Below are 20,956 nucleotides of genomic sequence, written 5' to 3'. Positions count from 1 at the left end.
TGCTACTACGTTCACAGAGATGGCTGAGTGATTATTGCAAAGGTTCGGGAAACAAAACAGTGCCAGATTTTTTAGAGAAAAATTGGGGAGGACGATGCAAAAAACGGTTGAAACGGTAAAGAATATTCAGACAGAATTAGGAGAACGAATGAGCGCACGTATGAGTTAACGCAAGATGCGAGTGCAAACGAAGTTCTATTGAAAGAAGAAGAGATTAGAGCTTTAGACGGATTTTTGTGAGGGGTCTCGCCGGATTTTTCACACCGGATACAGATGGAAAATCCAAGTGACTTAACAGCAGCATTGCGCGTAGCTACACATTTGCAGGAAGTGGATAGCGCCACTATAAGTCGCAATGACAAGAAAATTTTTTTGCCTTCCAAAGAGTGTTACCGTTGTGGGAAGCAAGGTCATTTTAAGGAACAATGTCGGTAACCGCAGTGTTGCAACTGTCAGAAAATAGGGCATAAGGCACGGCAGTGTAAAGGCAAGAAACAGGTTAATGATACAGCAGGTAAAAAAACTGTTAAACGAAAAAGGGAGTGTTCCTGCCGTCGAGAGGCATTCCCAGTAAAAAGAGGTACTCAGAGAGTGCATGAAGAGGCAGGCTGTAGTTTGATGATTTGGATAAAAGATAAGTGGCGAAGAGTTTTAGTGGATACTGGAGCGCATGTATCAGTTGTCAGTGTGGACCTAGTGGGCAAGAAAGGATTGGAAGCTCCGAGATACAGATTGCGCACAGTAGATGATAAAAAATTAGATGCACTAGGGACAGCACAGCTTAAGTTTAAGATAGGGAACGTGTGGTTCCAGGAGCAAATGGAGGTGTTGTCAACTGTGGGACAGGGATTTTCAGCGATACTTGGGTTGGACTTTCTGATTAAACATCACGCCAAAATTGACCTTTCGCAACATACGCTGGAACACGATGGGAACTTGTTCTCAATGGGTACAGCCCTTGCAAATGTTTCGGAGTCGCAAGGCGTACCAATAGCTAAGGTGATACCAACTAAACTGCTTACAAGTGCATTAAAGGTGATTTCGTGTGACAAAGTACGAACAGGTACAGGGAAGTTGATCTGGGTACCGGTGGATGTCTTTGTGCCACAGCAGGGATTATTCTTGGTAGAGCCACTACTGAGTAATGAGGTTTTAGACGAAAAGCATTGATTTATTCGTAGGAGTGTATCGCGGGTAACAGACATAAATGGGCAGTTTATGATTCCGGGTGAGTTTAGATAACTTAGGGCGGGATGAAGTCGATCTGCCGAAGGGATTAGTAATAGCCACAGTAGAGTTAATGGATGAAGAGGACATCGATAGTTCAAGGCTAGACTATGATATAAAGCAAACAGTGGGCACGTCTGTACTTCGTGACAAGGTAAATCATTTGAGAGGAATTGATCGTTCGGGTATGGAAGCATTATTACTAAAGTATAAAGCACTGTTTGAAGCTCAGGGTACGTTACCTGCTACACCGATAACACAGCATAGTATTCTGACAGGGAATCACACTCCAGTGTATCGTAAGCCATACAGACTACCAAACAAATTACAACCAGTAGTAGGGCAATTAATAGAGCAACAACTGGAAGATGGGATAATTCAGCACAGTAATAGATCTTTGTCTAGTAGCACTGTCCTAGTTCCGACGAAGACACCGGACGGGTCGAAAAAATTTCGCTTTTAGAATGAGATTTTCACTCTGCAGCAGAGTGTGCGCTGATATGAAACTTCCTGGCAGATTAAAACTGTGTGCCAGACCGAGACTCAAACTCAGGACCTATGTCTTTCGCAGGAAAGTGCTCTACCGACTGAGCTACCCAAGCACGACTCACGCCCCGTCCTCACAGCTTTACTTCTGCCAGTACCTCATCTCCTACCTTCCAAACTTTACAGAAGCTCTCCTGCGAACCTTGCAGAACTAGCACTCTTACCTTGGAAGGTAGGAGACTAGGTACTGGAAGAAGTAAAGCTGTGAGGACGGGGCGTGAGTCGTGCTTGGGTAGCTCAGTCGGTAGAGCACTTGCCCGCGAAAGGCAAAGGTCCTGAGTTCGAGTCTCGGTCTGGCACACAGTTTTAATCTGCCAGGAAGTTTCAAATTTCGCTTTTGTTGCAATTACAGACATTTGAATGAACGGACAGTGGCGGACGTATATCCGATTCCGAATATCACAGAAATGTTAGACAACCTAGGGCAGTGTAAATTTTTCTCCACTATGGATTTGCGAAGCAGTTATCACCAGAATTAAGTATGTCCAGAGGACAGGCCAAAAACAGCATTTACGCTGCACTGTGGTCATTTGAATATAAAAGAATGCTGTTTGGACTAAAAAACGCTCCAGCAACATTTCAGAGGGTGTTGGATGTATTCCTTCGCGGGTTGAAACCGAAAAAATGCATGGTGTATCTGGATGATATTATAATTTTTTCAAGAGATATAGAGCAGCATGTGGAACGGTTAGAAGAGGTGTTTAAAAGATTAGAGGCAGCACGGCTAACATTAAGTTTGGACAAATGGCATTTTGCACAAGCACAAGTAAATTATCTCTGGCATGTTATCAGTCAGGACGGGGTATGGACAGATCCTAGTCTCACTTTTGCAGTACAAGATTTTCCGGTTCCGCAAACGGTTAAGCAACTGCAATCATACATTGGTTTTGCGAGCCATTATCGAAAATTCGTACAGGGGTTCGCAGAAATAGTGAAGCCACTTACTAAGTTGCTAAGAAAAGGTGTTACCTTCCAGTGGACATCAGAGTGCGAGAAAGCATTTTGAGAGTTGAAACAGATACTGACAGATCCAGTTTTGAAGTTTCCAGACTTTTCGAAGGAGTTTATACTACAATTTGACGCGTCTAATCACGCTCTTGCGGTTGTACTTGGGCAAGAAATTGATGGCAAAGAACATCCGACTGCGTTCGCGTCTTGTCAACTTAACAAGACGGAACAAAATTACTCCACGACGGAGAAGGAATTGTTAGCGGTAATATACGGGATTTCATACTTTCAATGTTATCTGTACAGTAGAAGGTTTAAGGTTGTGATGTATCATTCAGCTCTGAAATGGTTATTAGGTCTGAAACACCCAGCGAGTAGGCTAGTGAGATGGGTGCTGAAACTCAGTGAGTTCGATTATGAGGTAATACACAAGCCAGGTGTGAAACATGCCAATGCTGACGCATTGAGCAGGAAAGTGGCAGCATTACAAGTAACACGGGTGACTGAAGATGAGTGGAAAAGGGCACAAGACATGGATAGTGATGCCAATTGTTCAGAAAGCAACCACAGTTCCTAATACAGGATGGGTTACTTTGCAGGTCAACAAAATGTGGCCCGTGGGTAGTCATACCAGCAGCGTTAAGATCTGAAGTTTTGCAACAGGTGCATGACCATTTTCTTTCAGGGCATGGCAGGAGAAGAGCTACGGATAGGCAAATAACGGAGAAATTTTGGTGGAGGACACGACGTCAAGACGTGGACGAGTACGTCAGGAATTGTGTGCCATGCTCACAGCGTGCGGACTTGAGCCATCAGAAGATCCAGCTTCAAAGATTACCAGAGGTAGACAGACCTTTCCAACAAATCAGAATTGATGTATTAGGCTCATTTAATAGGAGTGCAGCAGGGAATAAGTATGTGTTAACAGTGATTGACCACTTTTCTAGGTATTTAATCATGGTCGCATTACCAGAACAGAATGCAAGTACAGTGGCACAAGCTTTAGTTAATAATTGGTTACTCAGGTATGGGATACCTCAGTCCTTAATCTCGGATCAAAGTACTAATTTCACGTCTGATCTGATGAAGCAACGGTTTAAGTTACTGAAGGTAAAGAAACTACGGACTAGTCAATTCCACCCGCAAGCAAACGGACGAACGGAGAGACTGTATCGCACGATCGCTAAGATGTTGAGTCACTATGTAAATAGTCAACACACCAACTGGGATGTGTACTTGAAATTCGTAACCGGTGCATATAATAGTAAGGTACATACGTCGACAGGATTGTCGCCGTACGACGTGGTGTATGGGCGGAAGATGCAATCACCTTTTGACATGCTTCGTCCAAGGGTGGGAGCAGGGGATGAGCATGTAAGGCAATTTACGAAAAACATTAAGGAAGAATGGCAGAGAGTTAGACGAGCTAACACGAAAGCGTTGCAACGACAAGAACGGATGGGAGGTACAACGAGGAAGTTGGCACAGTACAGAGTAGGCCAATGGGTGCTACTAGCTAATCCATATGTTCCAAAAGGGAGAACCAAGAAGTTCACAAACAAGTTCCAGGGACCGTACCAGGTAGTGGAAATGACATCACCTGTCAATGCAAAATTACAATTGTCTACCAAGACAACGGTGGATCACGTTAGTAGAGTTAAGCCGTTCCAGGGGGTAGTAGATCCGTGTATATGTACTACTACTTCTGGCAGAAAGCGAAAAGAAGCGACAGAAGAAGACAGTTAACCGGGTATGAAGTATAAGTTGCGTTCGAGGGATGTGCAGTTAGCAGTAATTATCTTGTGTGTATTATTTTTGTGCATGGACTAGGGTTATTTTATGGGTATTAAGGGGTAGTGATGGGAGTTTTTTTCCTTCTCTCTCCATTCTGTAGGTGACGCAGGATGGGATACAAGTGGATAGTATGGGGCGTAGTCCTCTGGCAGCTGACACAAGCTGGCCAGGTACAGGATATGCTGCTGCGAAGTGGGGTGTTGTTCGTGAAACAACCGAATGTGGTCATCACGAGTCACAAGTGGATACTTCGGCTGGTACTCAACATCCTGCAGGTAAGGAATGAGATGCGGCAGCTACAGGAGGTGGTATCGAGTGTGGAAATGGTTGCATCTAAGAATGGAATATTACGGGACGTGCAAGAAGAGTACGAGGCTTTGGATAGGTCATGTAAGGAAATAAGGGAACAACTGCGCCAAGTCGTGAGTATGATTCCAGGGAGAAGAAAGGGCGTAAAGAGGGGTTGGTCGAATGCAGGTGGGAAATTGCTGAAAACAATTTTTGGAACAGCGGATAGAGACGATATTGAGGTTTTGAACAATTCTTTAACAGTTATTCGCGACAGGGAGGAAAGCATAGGGAAGTTAGTGTATATACACACACAACAGGGATACGGGAATTAGGTACAGAGTTGTTGAATGTGACACGCGTGGTGCGTGGGATGGCTACAGGGTTACGAGCATATATAGAACAAACACAGAAATCATTGAATACCGATCTTGAATAAGTACAAACGTGATTGGATATAGCGGACAGGAAGCTGGAAATGGCTAAATTGCTGCGGGAACTGGTTAACAGCATTGGTGATGCAGAGTGAGGATGGACGAATTGCAAAAGGCAGTACATCACGCATTGCACGGGCAGGTGAGTTTGACGTTGAGGTCACCAGAAAAATTCCGATGGAGTCTGAAGCAGGAAGAGGGAGAGTTTCCAAAGGGGGTAGAGCATGTAGTGCCAATAATTGAAGCGAGTATGTCACTTCTTTATCATATGTCTAGGATTAAGGTAATAACGGATCTAGTTAAGATGTATATAGAGATTAGATTTCCAGTAACTAGTGTGGAGAGACAGTATCACTGTTACACAGTGCATCCTTATCCGGTCAGATGGGGGTGCATGGGGAAGGGTGTACAGTTCAGGACACAGGAGGTTTCATTAATTTCTAAGGAGGGGGATACTCATGCTACTATGTCGAGTTTAGAGTTGAGTAGATGTCTAATGGATCAAGTTTCCGTTTGTCCATCACAGGTTTTTTCACGGACAAGGGGTCGCGTGGGATCCAGTTATTTAGGGCCGAAGCAGAAGCTTCGGAGTGTCGGAGAATAATAGTGAAGCCTACGCCACATTTTCAGCAAGTTGGGAGGCATTGGTTGTATTCAGTATTCGCTACAGAGAGGATATCAGCCAAGCGTTATGACAATGGGAATTGGACAGTGGTTTGCTAATCAACGGGACAAATAGTGAAATGGTAGGGGATCATTTCAGCTTACCAGCAACAGTCACAGGAGTCACCAAGGTTACAGATACTCATCTGACGCTGTACTGGCCAGATGCGTCATTCAGCATCACTCCAGGAGAAAATCTGATGTATTTTAACACCACCTTGGATGCTACACTATTGCAAACGGTAGATAAACTAGTAGATTCGGAGAAAGGCCAAATTTCAATGCAGCAATTATTAAGGCATGTGGAGGAGTACGATACCAGGCGGAAACGTAGCATAGTGACCATGGAAATTTCAACCAGTACTATTACCGTGTCGATTGTATTTATCAGTGTGGTATATGTCTTATTAAAACGGAGTATTCAGCATGTTATTGCAAGACCACTCCATGAGATTCCTGTAGAATGGATTACCAGTAGGGTATGAGTCAGGACAACCTGGATGTATATGGGGAAGAAGTAGAATATAGGATAGAACTAGAGTTAACGTATACGGTAAATTCGAGGACGAATTTAATTTTCAGGAGGAGGCAGTGTTGCGGCCACATGTAGTAAGCGTTGCTTCACGCAGTGGAGAATGGCAAAACAAAGGCATGCTGGTGACCGAGGCGTTGCGAAGTAGGCAGGCACAGATAGCCTTGCTGACAGCAGCAGTCTACCAACAGACTGACGCAAGGACGCACACAGACCGAGCGAAGCCTGGAGATTGCTGAGTAAGGGGAAGTGAGGCCAGCACGCTAAGTTACGCTGCAATATACTGCGGGAGTAATAACAAAAAGCTACCACCGAGGGTAAAAAATGTCCTCCTGCCGGATATAAATAGTGGAGCGCAGGCAGCAACAGACAGAAGCCATTAGGAAGCAGTTCGGATCTGAGGACGGACGTGGTCCGTGTCTGAATGTTCAATCTTCATAGGTGCCGATTCCGTAAGTCTGTTCCACCTCGCAGGAGTCATCCGTTCGCCGCCAGATGTCAACTTCAGCTCTGGAGGTCGGCCCGAGTTCGGTCGGCACCATGGCTGACTAAATACAGCGAGAACTTCCAGCAGGACCGGCTGCAGTGTGGTCTTGGTCACAGGCGCCGCCACGGACTGACACCCGGACTTCACGGCAATCCGGCCCCACGGCGCGTGGTCCGTTCATGACAGGACCTCACGGACATCGCAACTGACGGCTTCCCAGCCACCAGTGCAGCAGGCGTTGGCAGCTGACCTCACAGCAACGTGGCTCCGTGGGAATGCCGTACTGGGGCGCCAAGTGCCAACGAGTTCATCTCAATCACAGGGCATCCTGGCTTCAGCGGAGCACTGGTGGCCTGAGGCTCCCAAGAACGATCAGCGGCGCGTGATGCGCGCATTGTCGGAGAATCAACACTGCAGCAGCAGCCAGGCAGAGGGATCCGCAGGGCTGGGCAGCAACGGCGAGGGAGAAATTGTAAAGTAAGTTCAATAAACAATTGTAAAACTCCACGCCGTATCATTCTTTGGCACAGCCACTGTGTCTGCTACTAACAAGTGGTGCAGAAGTCTTCACACATCAATGTGTACAGTTGTAAAATTTTTCTTTGCATCCATTATAAACAAATTTCAAGAAAATGGAAATGAGAAGACTAAAATACACCAACAAAAAAGAACAGCAACCAATGACTGAAATTCAACTAACATTTTAGCAGCAGTAACAAACCATCCACATGTTACTACGAGGCAGCTTGGGTGGGTCAATGAGATCAAAAAAGGAGTGTTCTACAAATAACATGTTCCAATGCATTTCATCCTTTTCATACTTCACTCCATCAATGACTTCATGTCATAATGACCTTCATAATGTGTTTCAGTTCTCCGAATTGTGTCAATGAAAACTGCAAAGGGATGTGGCAGTTCTATGCAAGATTATGTTTATAGATAAAGCACTGTGTACAAACCGTGGGCACTTCTTCAGCCCTGGAGAGAAACAAGCAATGATCTCGCTTTGTCAGGGTGTGATGTAGGCTTTTCGAGAATCACATCACTGGTCTTCATTTTAATAACAGGTCTCTATATGGCCACAAGTTTCTTTACCTCCTCACAGATACGCTGCCACAGTTATTGGAAGGCATTCCACTGGACATTACGCAATCCAATTGGTACCAACAAGACAGACACTCTCCTCAATTGGCACAATTAATTACTGGCCTTCTTAACACAATACCGTATTTATGTGAATCTAATGCACCATTAAATGTAATGTGCACCATAATTTTAAAAATTGAAATCACAAACAAGTTTGTTGGCGCATCACTGATATGCTAAATTTATTTTAAACAACAATGGGGGTACACATGAAGTATCAAAATAACAACAATTTGTCACGTGACACAGTTCTTAATTAAAAATAGTGCCTGCCTTAATTACCTGCACAACATACAAACAAACATACTATAAATTACAGGCATTACTCACCATTATTCACTAATGTTATAATTACCGGTATCCTCGGAGAGACCTACATCAGAAACAGATTCCTTTCCTCTTTCCTCATCATCATCAATGTCATTCTAGAACATCATCATCTTCACTGCCATCCAGAATATTTGAAATACGGCATTTCTTGAATGATTTTATGGTCAATGGTGTTTCGATGCTATTCCGGGTAGCACAAGCACAGTGTGCAGTAATGTTGAGCGCAGAACACAGTGTGCAGTAATGTTGAGCGCAGAATGCATAATTTTCTCTTTTGGAATCAGTTCAGGGAGTGCTGGTTCGCAATTCCATTTTTTGTACTGTTCCAGTACATAACCTAAAAGGTTTATGTATACTAACGTCCATGGCTTATAACACAGAAGTCATTCTTGGAGGAATATAACAAGATCACTGGCTAGGCTGTGGATCTTCTTTTTTAAGTCATCAGTGAGATGACCATGAAATGCTTCAAGACAAAGCATTGGTGGTAGTTTGGAAAGCCCACAAAGATGGACTTCCCATACATTTTGGAGATAGTCAAGCATTAAAGTTCCAATCATAGATCCCTTCCCTTGACTTTGAACAATAATGTCATCAGGGAACAACAATTCATTCCTAAGGGTCTTGGGCCTTGTTCTTTGCTTAAAGATTAAGAAAGGGTGAAGTTTGCACCCATCTACTGCAAGAGCCAGCATTATCCTTTTGCACTGTTTTTCATATCCTGATGTTTCAATGGTAAATTCTTTGGTCCCCATCCCGTCAAACGTGTAATTACATGTCATATCAAACCAAACTGGAAACTTATCAGCATTGGTTATTTGGCCCACTGAAAAATTCTTCTCTGGCCAAAGTGTTGTGACATACCACAAAAATTCTTTTTAAGTTTTTCTCAGTATCCTGTGGAAGCTTTTGTCATACTGTTGTAAGTTGTTGTAGAGATAAACCCACCTATTTAATAAAGCAATCAATCCACCCACAGCTAGCCTCAAACTCTTGCCTTGGTATAGTAAGAACTGCAGCCACCCCTTTTGCTTTGTTTCCTATTGTGTCGCAAGTCACAGGTTGCACATTTTTCCTCCTTTCACAGACGGATTCAAGTTTGTCCTCGGACGTAATGTGCAACCGAATCTTATGGGCACCCTAATTTTGTATATAGCATATGGTAAAAATAAGTGCACATTAGATTTACGTAAATATGGTATTTAGAAATTGTTGGATTGGTTATTTGGAAACCCAAACTGGCCTGCACACTCACCATACTCAACATCTTTGCATTTTCACCTGCAGGGAAAACAAGAGGTCAACACGTAAAAACTGACAACTCCCAAAGTCATGAAATGGGCCTATGCTGTGATAAATTGAAATGAAATCCAATGTGCAGTGTTGTCTGCCTGGAATCACTTTAGAGCATGCATTAACACTCAGGGTCAACATTCTGAACACTTAATGTGATGATGATGATGATGATGATGATGATGATGATGATAATAATAATAATAATAATAATAATAATAATAATAAACAAACAAACTGTCCCAGAGTTACTACATTTGGTATAGTGGGACAGACATTTGTGAGACCACTTCTCCTGACAACAAGAACAGTGATTTCTGGTGTTGATATCTTGTTACTGGTTGATGAATTCCAGTGTATGTTGTGTCACTGAAATCCATGGGAAAAATCACTGTCAAAGTTCAGTAGCTATAAATGAAGACCTCCATCAAAGAAGGTTGCAATTTCATAATTGTTCAGGAGGTAAATATAATTGCTGTTTTCTTTTAGTACTATTAATTTATATGTTTTATTATGTACGAACACGTGATACAGTATGTATTATAGAAAAGCGACATGTATTTAGCATAGTTTACAATATTTAGAAAGTTATCTTAATTTTTATCTACCTTTCTGTGTAAGAATGTTGCATATTCTGTAAAAGTACTTTATGTAATAACTATGTATATCAAAACAAAACTATTTTCTTTTACAGTGAGAAAAATAATAGAGAGCATTAACAGAATATATTATCTGACATAATGAAATTATACAATGTATTTATTTAATTAACCGCCAAACTGAAGAAAATTATTCTATACAGGACAAGAAACAACATCAAAGAAAAAACTATTATTGAAACTGAATTTCACAGTGCAGAAGCATGCTTGTAAAGATGTGGCAATATAACAAAGATCATTCTATCGCAAGTTAGTCAGCAGGTGTCACATTTCCAGAGTTTTGTGTGATTTTACAAACTCATTTCTAGGATGACTAGTCAGTCAAGTTCTCTTCCTGAGAGTCTTGTTTAGTGAGATTTTATAGATTAATACAACAGTTTAGGGTTGAGGATGACAATGCAGATCAAGTCCTGCTTACCTGTACAAGTCTGTCATTTCTCCGTAAGTTGTCTACTACAACTAGAATACCTCAACAATCCTGAATCTTAAGTAAATCTTTTGTTTACATAAAGCACAACTTGTGTCCAATGACAAAGAAAAGTCTAATCAACAGCACTCAGATGTGATGAAATTAATTTTGGAAAAAAAAAAGCACCTGACTGTGTACTTTTGAGTTGAAAAAGGAGGAAAATACAAATGCAGAAGAAATGAATTATTGTTTAGCACACAGCTAGCTTCCCATCACTCTGTATTGTTCCACTGGGCGGCTCAAGACAGACTTGCATACACTCGCTACAGGTACCTTTTCCTCAGCCACAATAGAAACACATGCATCTGATGACCTGCACAGGGCACTGAAGCTGCGTCAGTCATAAGCTGAATGGAGGTACTCCAGCCAAAAACTGAAGTGCCAACATTAATTTGGAAGGATAACCAAAAACCAGCCCAACTAGTCGCAAGAAAAGTCTGCAGTACCAAGAGAGAAGCCTGTCAGCTTAACCACAAATAATAATACCAAGTAACTGTACCAGAACTGTAATGGCATGTGACCAAAATATTCATGTACAGACAGCAAGTGAAGCCTGCATGTTAGACAGTACGCCCAGTTTATCTGTTGACTTGGAGGCAGTGACTAGGATATCATTAACTCTTCTACCTTCGAATCAATACTGTTATTATAAGATACAAAACTTCTCAGCTCGGTATTTTGTTCGAGTTGACTTGCAGCATTCATCTAGTTGATAGACATTTTTTTATTTGTATAAAAGACAAGGATGTTTGTTTTCTACATTTTTATATTCTACTACAATATGTGTAATGCTCCATTCATAGCGTTAATGTTGACTGTTGATATAGCCTGAATGAGTGTGCTGTCTCACACATTTTGTGATTGATGTTGTAATATGATTGACAATGTATTTATATTACAAAGTGACAATAGTGACAAATTCATGGATTTTATTATCTGACGCCATTGAGCCCAATCATGTTGTAAATGCTTTTACGAACCTGATGATGGCCCATGGCCAAAGTTAGTTGTAAAGAAATCTTATTAGCAGCTCTTGGTGGTAAATAATGGTGTTCTTGACATAAATATTCTATGACGAGTCTCCCTGATACCCAATTTGTATGTTATGAGACAATAAAATTCCGATTCTGATAGAAAAATATTACAGGAGGTTGAAGAAGCTTGCTTATAATCAAAATGTTGGGATGGTTACAGCTTTAGCGTGGGAACACTAACAAAGCTGGTAGTCTACATACTGACTCACCACATTATCTAGCACTGTTATATGCACCTACGGGTACAAATAGAGCACTGGTTAGCCTGCTTGTCAAGGTGTGGGAGTGCCACTACAAGCAAAAAGTTGCATGTGCTCCAGTTGCTCTACAATCTTTTTCACACGATTTTAAAGAAACTAGTCAACAAAAAAGTTTTATTCTTTCGTATCTTATAGCTTCATTCATCATAATCACAACAGACTTCACTACAGAAGCTTCACAATTATATGAGCAATTACATTTTGTTAATAGCCAAGGTTATTGTGACAGAGTGCAACAATAAATAGGAATCGCTGCAAGTTGACATTTGGCGCATGTTAAGTCACACATATCAGTGTATGAAATGTAGCTAACATGTTACATTTTTCTTTAAACTTGGCAGGGGATCTATACCCACCTCCTGTCTCAAGAAAATGGATTCCACATAATGCAATTACTTCCACTTTCAGGTGCTAATGAGACCGCAAGAATGAACTATTCATAAGATTTGTTGTATCTTTAACAGTTCAAGATATCAAAACAAGTTTTTGGCAAATTTGGAAAAAGCATATTTGTGCCATCTATTGTACAATTTTATGTTTATTCTCTACTGGTTTCAATTGTTACAACATCTTCAAGCACAAAAACAATGTACAACATTGGAACAACAACACATTTCGGCTATATATGAACTAAACAACTGCAGAACATGTATAACTGTCATACCAGTCTGTCTTAACAAAGTCCATATAAACACGCTTTGCCTTGGCACAATTACAAAAACGCACATTTGATGATAACTCCACACATAATAATTAATAACTTTTTGGCAAGTGATAGCACACAAAGAGGAGAGTATCTTGCCATATGGTTAACATGGTGAACATTCTTATCTACCACAATATATGAGCAACTGCAGATTTTTCAGTAGAATAATGTGATTTTTTAAGGGTCATCAACAACTGGTGAAAAGAGAATGAGTTTGCAACAACGTAAATGAAGAACTTAATATGTTTATTTTTATACTGAGAATATACTTTTTCAAAAGCTATTCACCTGACTAGTCCTCAATTCCTAGCTTAATAAACATACTTCAGGATTCTGTCACAACTTCAACTTACCCTTTTTCCACTTCACAAAATCATCGTCAGTGATGAATGAAGACAACTTGTTTTGATATCTCAAAGCTTTTAGAAAATACAACTTATGTTATGAATACTTCACTCTTGCTGCATCTTTAGCACACACGAGTGGAAGTGAACACACTACATACAATCCATTTTCTCAAGGCTGGAGGTAGGTATAGAGCTCCTCCCAAGTTAAAAGAAATATTTCATACACCGAAATGTATGATCTAAAATATGCCAAATGTAAATTCATAGCATCTCCTGTTTTTCATTGTTCACTATTTGAATTCTGTGTGCCAAAGCACATAATTCCTAAATAAATCTAATCTTCAATGAAAAAATAGGCAGTTGATCATGACGCTGATACACAGGGTCTGTCCCAAAAGTTTCCAGAGTGATTTTTTTCTAAATCTTTATAAACACCAGCTTTCAATCTTTTCACAACATTTCAAAGGATTCTCCCCCTGCTTCGATGAACCATTGCCAACCCTTTACCCAATCACTGAAGGCACTTTGGAAGTCATCAACGGGAATCACCTTCAGTGTGGCCATCAAAGCTGTTTTTACCGCCTCCAGCGTCCCATGCCAACTTACTTTCAGGGTTCTTTTGATCCTTAGGAATGAAAAGAAGTCATCTGGCGCCAGACTGGGGTTGCACGGTGGCTGGGGCAGCATTGCCACACCTATTTGGCCAGCAACTCCGAGACAATGAATGCGTTGTGGCTCGACATGTTGTCCCGGCATACGATCCAACAGACGCAAACTTCTTTTCGGAAGCGTCAAATCCTGTTGCGCAACCGTTTGAGCAATTCACAGAAAACTCTTTGCTGACTTTGTCCTCGTGAACCACACCTCTTCTGTCAAAAAACACAATGAGCATTGCCTTGATTTGCGATTTGCTCATCCTTGCTTTTTCAGGCAAGGAGATTCCTCGGTGTGCCAATTCCTGATTTGATGCTTTGTTTCGAGATTGTATTCAAAAAGGCTCAATCTAGATATAGTGGAGGTGAGTGAAGTGAAATGGAATGAAGACTAGGATTTCTGGTCAGACGAGTATAGATTAATATCAACAGCCACAGAAAATCGTATAACAGAAGTAGCATTCAATACGAATAGGAAGGAAGGGCAGAGAGAGAGAGTTACTGTGAACAGTTCAGTGATAGGGTTATTCTCATCAGAATAGATAGCAAACCAACACCAACAACAATGGTTCAGGTATACACGCTGACGTCACAAGCAGATGATGACGAGACAGAGAAAGTATATGAAGATATTGAATGGATAACTCAGAAAGTAAAGATGAAAATCTAATAATCATGTGTGACTGGAATGCAGTTGCTGGGGAGGAAATAGAAGAGAGAGTTACAAGAAGATATGGGCTTGGTAGTACGAACAACTGAGGACAAAGACTAATTGAGTTCTGCCATAAACATCAGTCAGTAACAGCAAATACTCTGTTCAGTAATCACAAGAGGGGAGGTATACTTGGAAAAGGCCGAGAAATATTGGAAGATTTCTCTTAGATTACTTCACTGTCGGGCACAGACTCCGAAATCAGATACTGGACTGCAAGGCATATCCAGGAGCAGATATCGACTCAGATCACAATGCAAGTTTTCTGAAGCCGTCACGGAAGAAGTCGACACACTGTTTCCGCAACCACAGTCTCACAGTTCCCTCAACATCTTCATCAGAAGCACAATGATGTACTCGCAGATCATCTTTCATTATCGGGAACAGATGGAAGTCAGAGGTGATAAATCTGGACTGTATGGAGGATGCCATGCAGTAACGAGATTCAGTCTCTGATCTTCCAATAGCCAAGCAAAGCAATAATGTGACCCAAAAGTTCTTGTGAAATGCCGATTGTGCTTGCAATTTCTCTCTGAGTGATATAACGATTGTCTAAATCTGTCAACATTTTGCTTGCGAAACTCTGTGATTGCTGTCACAGGACGTCCAACTCTTTGTTTGCCACGCAGGTCAGATGTTCCCGCCTCAACATCTTTAAACTTACTCCCCCAACGATGCACAGTATTCACATCAACACAATCACCATAAACTGCTTTCATTCTCTGGCGAATCTCCTTTGGGGTGACACCTTCTGCCGTCAGGAATGCAATGACTGCACGTTGCTTAAATCGCATTGACCGACCGCCTGTGCAGGGTTCTATATTTTACACTGTGACAAAACAACCGTTCAATGCTAAGGCTCCCCGCCAACAGGAGCTGTAGAGAAGAGGCTATGGAACAAGCCAGTACCTGCCACATACCAATGATGCCAACTGTTGAAGAGTTACAAAGGTGGAGGCATTACTTTTCAGTCAACCCTTGTACAATACGTACAAGACAGAACAGTAAGAATGGAAGACTAACAACAAAGTGCTCAGATTAAAAAGGGTGTAAGACAGGGATGTAGTCTTTCTCCCCTAATGTCCAATCTGTACATTGAAGGAGCAATGAGGGAAACTAAAAAAAAGTTTCAAGAGTGGGATTAAAATTCAGAGAGAAATAATTTATCAATGATAAATTTATCAATGACACAGCTATCCTCAGTGAAAGTGAAGAAGAATTGCAGACTGTGTTGAATGGAATGAACAGTCTAATAAGTACAGAATATGGATTGACAGTAAAACAATGAAAGGCCAAAGTAATGAGAAGTAGCAGAATGAGAACAGCGAGAAACTAAGTTACAACTGGGGATCACAAAGCAGATGAAGGAATTCTGCTACCAAGGCGACAAAATAAGCCATGACGGATGGAGCAAGGACATAAAAAGCAGGCTAGCACTGGCAAAACAGAAATTCCTGGACAAAAGAATTCTGCTGGTATCCAACACTGGTCTTAACTTGAGAAAGAAATTTCTGAGAATGTACATTTGGAGCACAGCACTGTACAGTAGTGAGACATGGACTATGGGAAAACCAGAACAGAAGAAAGTCAACGCATTTGAGACATGGTGCTAGAGAAGAATGTTGGATAGTTAGATGGACTGATATGCTAAGGAAGCAAAGGAACATAAGGAAAACACTGAGAAGAAGAAGAAGGGATGAATAACAGGACATCTGTTAAGGCATCAGGGAATAACTTCCATGGTACCATAGGGAGCTGCAGGTGGTAAAAACTGTAGAGGACAAGAGAGATTGGAATATGTCCAGCAAATATTTGATGACTTAGAGTGGAATTGCTACTCTGAGATGAAAAGGTTGGCATAGGAGAGGAAGTCCTTGTGGACTGCATCAAACCAGTCAGAAGACTGATTACTCAAAAAACTCAAAGAGCCACATCTCATCCCCTGTGCTCACCCTGTCCAAAAACTCTGAATCTGTTTCACAGCGCTCATGCAATTCCTTTTCAGTACAATTTTCGCACAGACTTTCCTCATTTGAAAATCCTCAGTTGAAATGTGGTCAATGATTGTTCCGGGTATTCAACACTCCTCGGGTATTCAACACTCCTCTGCAATCATCCGAACACTTAATCGTTTGTCCTTGTCCACTACTTGATGCACTTCTTGCACTGAGTCATCAGTTTGTGATGTCGATGGGCATCCTGAGCGGGCGTCATCGCTGGTAGACTACTGACCTTCCCAGAACATCTTGTGGCACATGAAAATTGGGCTTTATTTCATTGCCCCGTCATCATAGGCTTTCTGAAGCATTTCAAGTGTCTCCGCCCCATTTTTGCCAAGTTTCACACAGAACTTTACTGCATAATGCCGCTCCAAAAACTGCCCCATTTTTTTTGCTCAACGAGTTTGCAGTAGATATCTGTCCATGAAGCACGCTTTTGCTTCAACTGCCTGGAGGGGACTGACACTGGTCTCGTTTCAGCTCAGTTCCCCCACCAACTTCTCCGGCTGACCTCCACCCCACCATCCAGCATTGGCATCTACCAAAAATTATTCCTTCCAGGAACTTTTGGGCAGACCTGTTATAAGTAACCAAAGAATCAAAACTTTCCAGTGAATAGTTTCAGTAATACTGTTTGAGAGTGCCCGATGTCAGAGCACCGCCATTCTGTCGAAGTACATCAGTCTCCTGTCACTCCTAAACAGGCAATGAACATATCATTCATACCAGTTATCAGGCAAGGACGTACCCATTGCCGTCAGTACAGCCACTGTGTGCGGTCCAATTAGATAATATGGGGATAATCTTGGCACTGGTTCAAGAGGCATCACACCGGCCTCCATTACACGTAACCTCCATTCTTTGTGTGCACACCCTTATGACAGCAACAGAAATATCAACAGCAAAAATAGTTAAAAATTTTAACTGGCAATACCTTTCTTATGACGCAAGTTAGCTGTAACTGGAAACACCAAAGAAAATGTGTACGGTAGCTCTTTCTTTTTTCTCTGCCTGTTTAGTCTTACAAAAGAACTCCCCACTCTGAAAGCTCAAGATTTCTGTAATTTGACTTCCATTTGTGTGTGTTTTTCCGTAGGACTTTCTCATTCCCATTTCGAGGCTTGGCAAGTGATTGTCATACACCGTATTTACATAAAAATTTTTACTCTTTATAGTCTGAATTTACTTCTTTATAAAAATAACTATAAATGATGAAGTATTATTATAATTTCTGTATACATCACCAAAAGCATTTTATAAGAAAATTTAATTCATAAGGATTGAAGCAGACGAAATAAATTAAAATTTGTGCTGCAGCCGGGACTTGAACCCGTGTCTTCTTGCTTGCTAGGCAGAAATGCTAACCATTACACCACCGCAGTAAAATGGTAAACATTGCTACACGAACTACCTAAGCTGAGTGCCCTCCCCAACACAAACTCAATTCATTTTTCCCCTGCATATTGTCACTACTGCTTGGGCTCTACGATACCAGCAAGTACCCCAGCAATGGACGTAATGGGATGCCCCTGTACCATTGGTGATCTTATAATTAAATGTTTCCCTGAGACATTTAAGTCTCTCTTTATTATCTACGATAATGATCGAAGCAGACGGTGGTGTAATGGTAGCATTTCTGCCTAGCAAGCAAAGAAGACCCGGGTTTGAGTCCCGGCCGCAGCACAAATTTTAATTAATTTTGTTTGTTTCAATCATTATTGTAGATAATAAAAAGATACTTAAATGTCTCAGGGAAACATTTAATTATAAGATCTATTAATTCATAATGATACACAGCACTTACAGGTTATTAAGAGCAATGAGAATGTACTTCCCCAGAAATACAGTGGAGGCTTGAAAAATACTTGGCCATCTCCATACACACACACACACACACACACACACACACACACACACACACACACACACACCTGAGGCTTGATATAGACAGATAGATCAGTTCTGTTGTTGACAATATTTGAATACTTTTGCAGGGTCAACAAAATCTATTAGATAGAAAGCATGTTCAATAGAACCACTTGTACTATGACAAATAAGCAATCTAAAACTGGTGCCAATTTCTTTCAAACTGGTATTCTCTTTTAGAAATATTTTTCAGTACCTGGCCCCATTCAGTCATGTAAGATGTCCCCAATTTAGATCCTACTGATAACTGTAGATTTAGATTCCTTTTTGTTTATTTTTTATTGCTCTTATTAAAACTCTAATTAAAATGTATACATATATACTATTGAAAGAATAAGAAAGAAAAGAGACATGTTAGTATATAATAATGTACAACTACTTACTGCCTTATAACATCACTGGCATTAGCCCAACTTTCAAATGCCTGTTTGTACATTTTGTGCCTGTAGAAATAACCACCTTGGTAAGTGTATGGATAAACATGTTGGTTTGCATAATATGTTCGAGCTGAGAGAACAGCTTCCTGGAAGAGGGCATTGCAAGGAGGTCGTCCTGGTGTTGGACTTACTTCCTCCAAGTCACTCAGATTCCCTGTAATAAAAGCAAAACAATATAAAACATCTTGCACAGGAACTCAACCATTTTTAAACCTACAAACATAGAAAATTACAATATTATGAAACAAAACCGCTGGCCAGTACTTATCTTCAAGAAAAATGTCAATACTGACAAAAAAAGCATAAAAGTTAGCTTTTGGAGCTTGTAACGCTGGAAATGCATATCCTCCTATTTCCATCTATTGTACTATTTTTTTTTTCCTTGCTTTGTTACCTCAAGATATGACATTTCTGTCTCTTTGTATATTGTAATTGTTTTACTGTTTGTATATATATATATTTATACATTTATGTCGATGTATAATTGGTTTGTTTCGTAAATATTATTTGTATTTTTACGCTGGGTCTTGCCTAGGGAAGACTGCTATCGAACGATTACGTCGATAGGTCGTGTGAAGAATCAAAGTGTGTAGGATCTTTGGTAGTGAACTCTGCCGCGTGGAGCGCCGGCTGAGCAGAGGGAGTCTGGCTGGAGTAGCGAGTGGAGCAGGTGCGTTGCGTGAAGCTCCCGCGAGTTGCCGTGCTTTCGGGGTTTGGCAGCACGTAATTGCGCTCGACTCGCGATGATAGTTTCTGACATGGTGTCGCGGACGGGAAGCATTAGCTGGCGCACATCAAGAGCCCGTTTCTCCTGGTGACCGTGTCGAGAAGAAGGCGCGCCAACATCCAGCTTCTGCAACAGCGACGGCCGACAATGAGTGACTGTCGCCACCTCCTCGATCGATGGCATCAAACCTTCAATCAACCAACAAGGAAGACTGGAAGCACGTAAAGTTATAGAACTGTATGGCAGACCTCAGCTTTTCAAACTGTACCATTTTCGTAACTATAATTACAGCAACTTAGCATGAACCTTTGTTGCTCATTGTCCCAATTGCATTACCAAGCAGGTTCCCTTCCTTTTCCGGAATGAACCCGAGTGTCGTTGAAATTCAAACGCCAGCATTAAAATAATAATAAAGCATTTCACTGCTTTAATTTCAAAGTTCAGTTAAAGTTTTCATAGCTGGCTACAATATTTAGATTACACAAGCACGAATTAAGAGTGCGAGTTTTGTTACCGTATTTTAGCATACCTGTGACTGCAGCTCAGCTTGGTACGTACTAAATTTTACTATTGTTAATTGTTCAGAATCATTTAATTCAAGTTCAAAGTTAAATCTCTTCTTTCTAAATTGCGTAGATTCAAGTAGCTTTTGAAATGATTGTTGAGGTAGTCCAAGACTAACCGTATTTACTGAATTTCGATGTGCTTCAGAAAGGAAGCTCACTATTAACTTCAGTCACTAAATTAACTTTCGATTTTCCGGTTTTATTAATTCTATTGCTAAATTAAGTCAGGGTGTAGCGAAATTTATTACTTCTGACAAACTTTCAGTTTTCACACTACACGTGTCAACCTTCAGTTGCCACGCTTCTAGTGCTAATTATATGTGTAATAACCTTTCTTTTTCAGTTACTATAGTAATTGTCCTTAGGACTGGCGACCGTAATTTCCCCCAAATCTCAAATACCTAATTACCGCTAGTTAATTGTTAACGTAACGGCTGCACATTTACTTTCTTTATTAACTTTACCCCTTTCAAAATTAATTTTCACCAGTTTCATTAGCACTTTTCCTTTCATTTAGATGTAAACCCTTTCCTCCCTCTTTACCGACAGGTTAACTTCGGTGACGATTGCTTTTCCAAAATTCCCATTAGGTACACGCGGTTTCATTTTTCACTGTCATTAAGGTCGATAAGTGAGGGGGAGGTTACAAGCTGACAGGTCCTTCCTCCTGAAGGAGGAGAGAGGGGTATATTGGGGAAGGTTAAAAAGGATGGGCAGATCATTCAGACACAGAGACGAGAGGAACTCTGCTGTTGTGACAAAGGGAAACAAA

General features: G+C 41.1%; 1 protein-coding gene and 1 non-coding gene across 2 annotated transcripts in view; both read right to left on the bottom strand.

The window, feature by feature from the left end:
* The window catches only part of LOC126092520 (menin), a 49,172-nt gene that overhangs the window by 11,755 nt on the left and 16,461 nt on the right, over positions 1–20,956 (bottom strand). The window contains exon 4 of the mRNA XM_049908146.1: positions 18,838–19,045. Coding sequence (XP_049764103.1) covers positions 18,838–19,045 — 208 coding nt within the window. The remainder of the gene's footprint in view (positions 1–18,837; positions 19,046–20,956) is intronic.
* Positions 17,838–17,910, bottom strand: Trnaa-agc (transfer RNA alanine (anticodon AGC)). The gene has a single exon. It is a non-coding gene; the product is annotated as a tRNA-Ala (tRNA).

Source organism: Schistocerca cancellata, chromosome 7 (genome assembly GCF_023864275.1).
Source record: "Schistocerca cancellata isolate TAMUIC-IGC-003103 chromosome 7, iqSchCanc2.1, whole genome shotgun sequence".
Lineage (NCBI taxonomy): Eukaryota > Metazoa > Arthropoda > Insecta > Orthoptera > Acrididae > Schistocerca > Schistocerca cancellata.
Note: the sequence above shows the minus strand (reverse complement) of the source record. Positions and strands in the feature narration are given on the sequence as shown.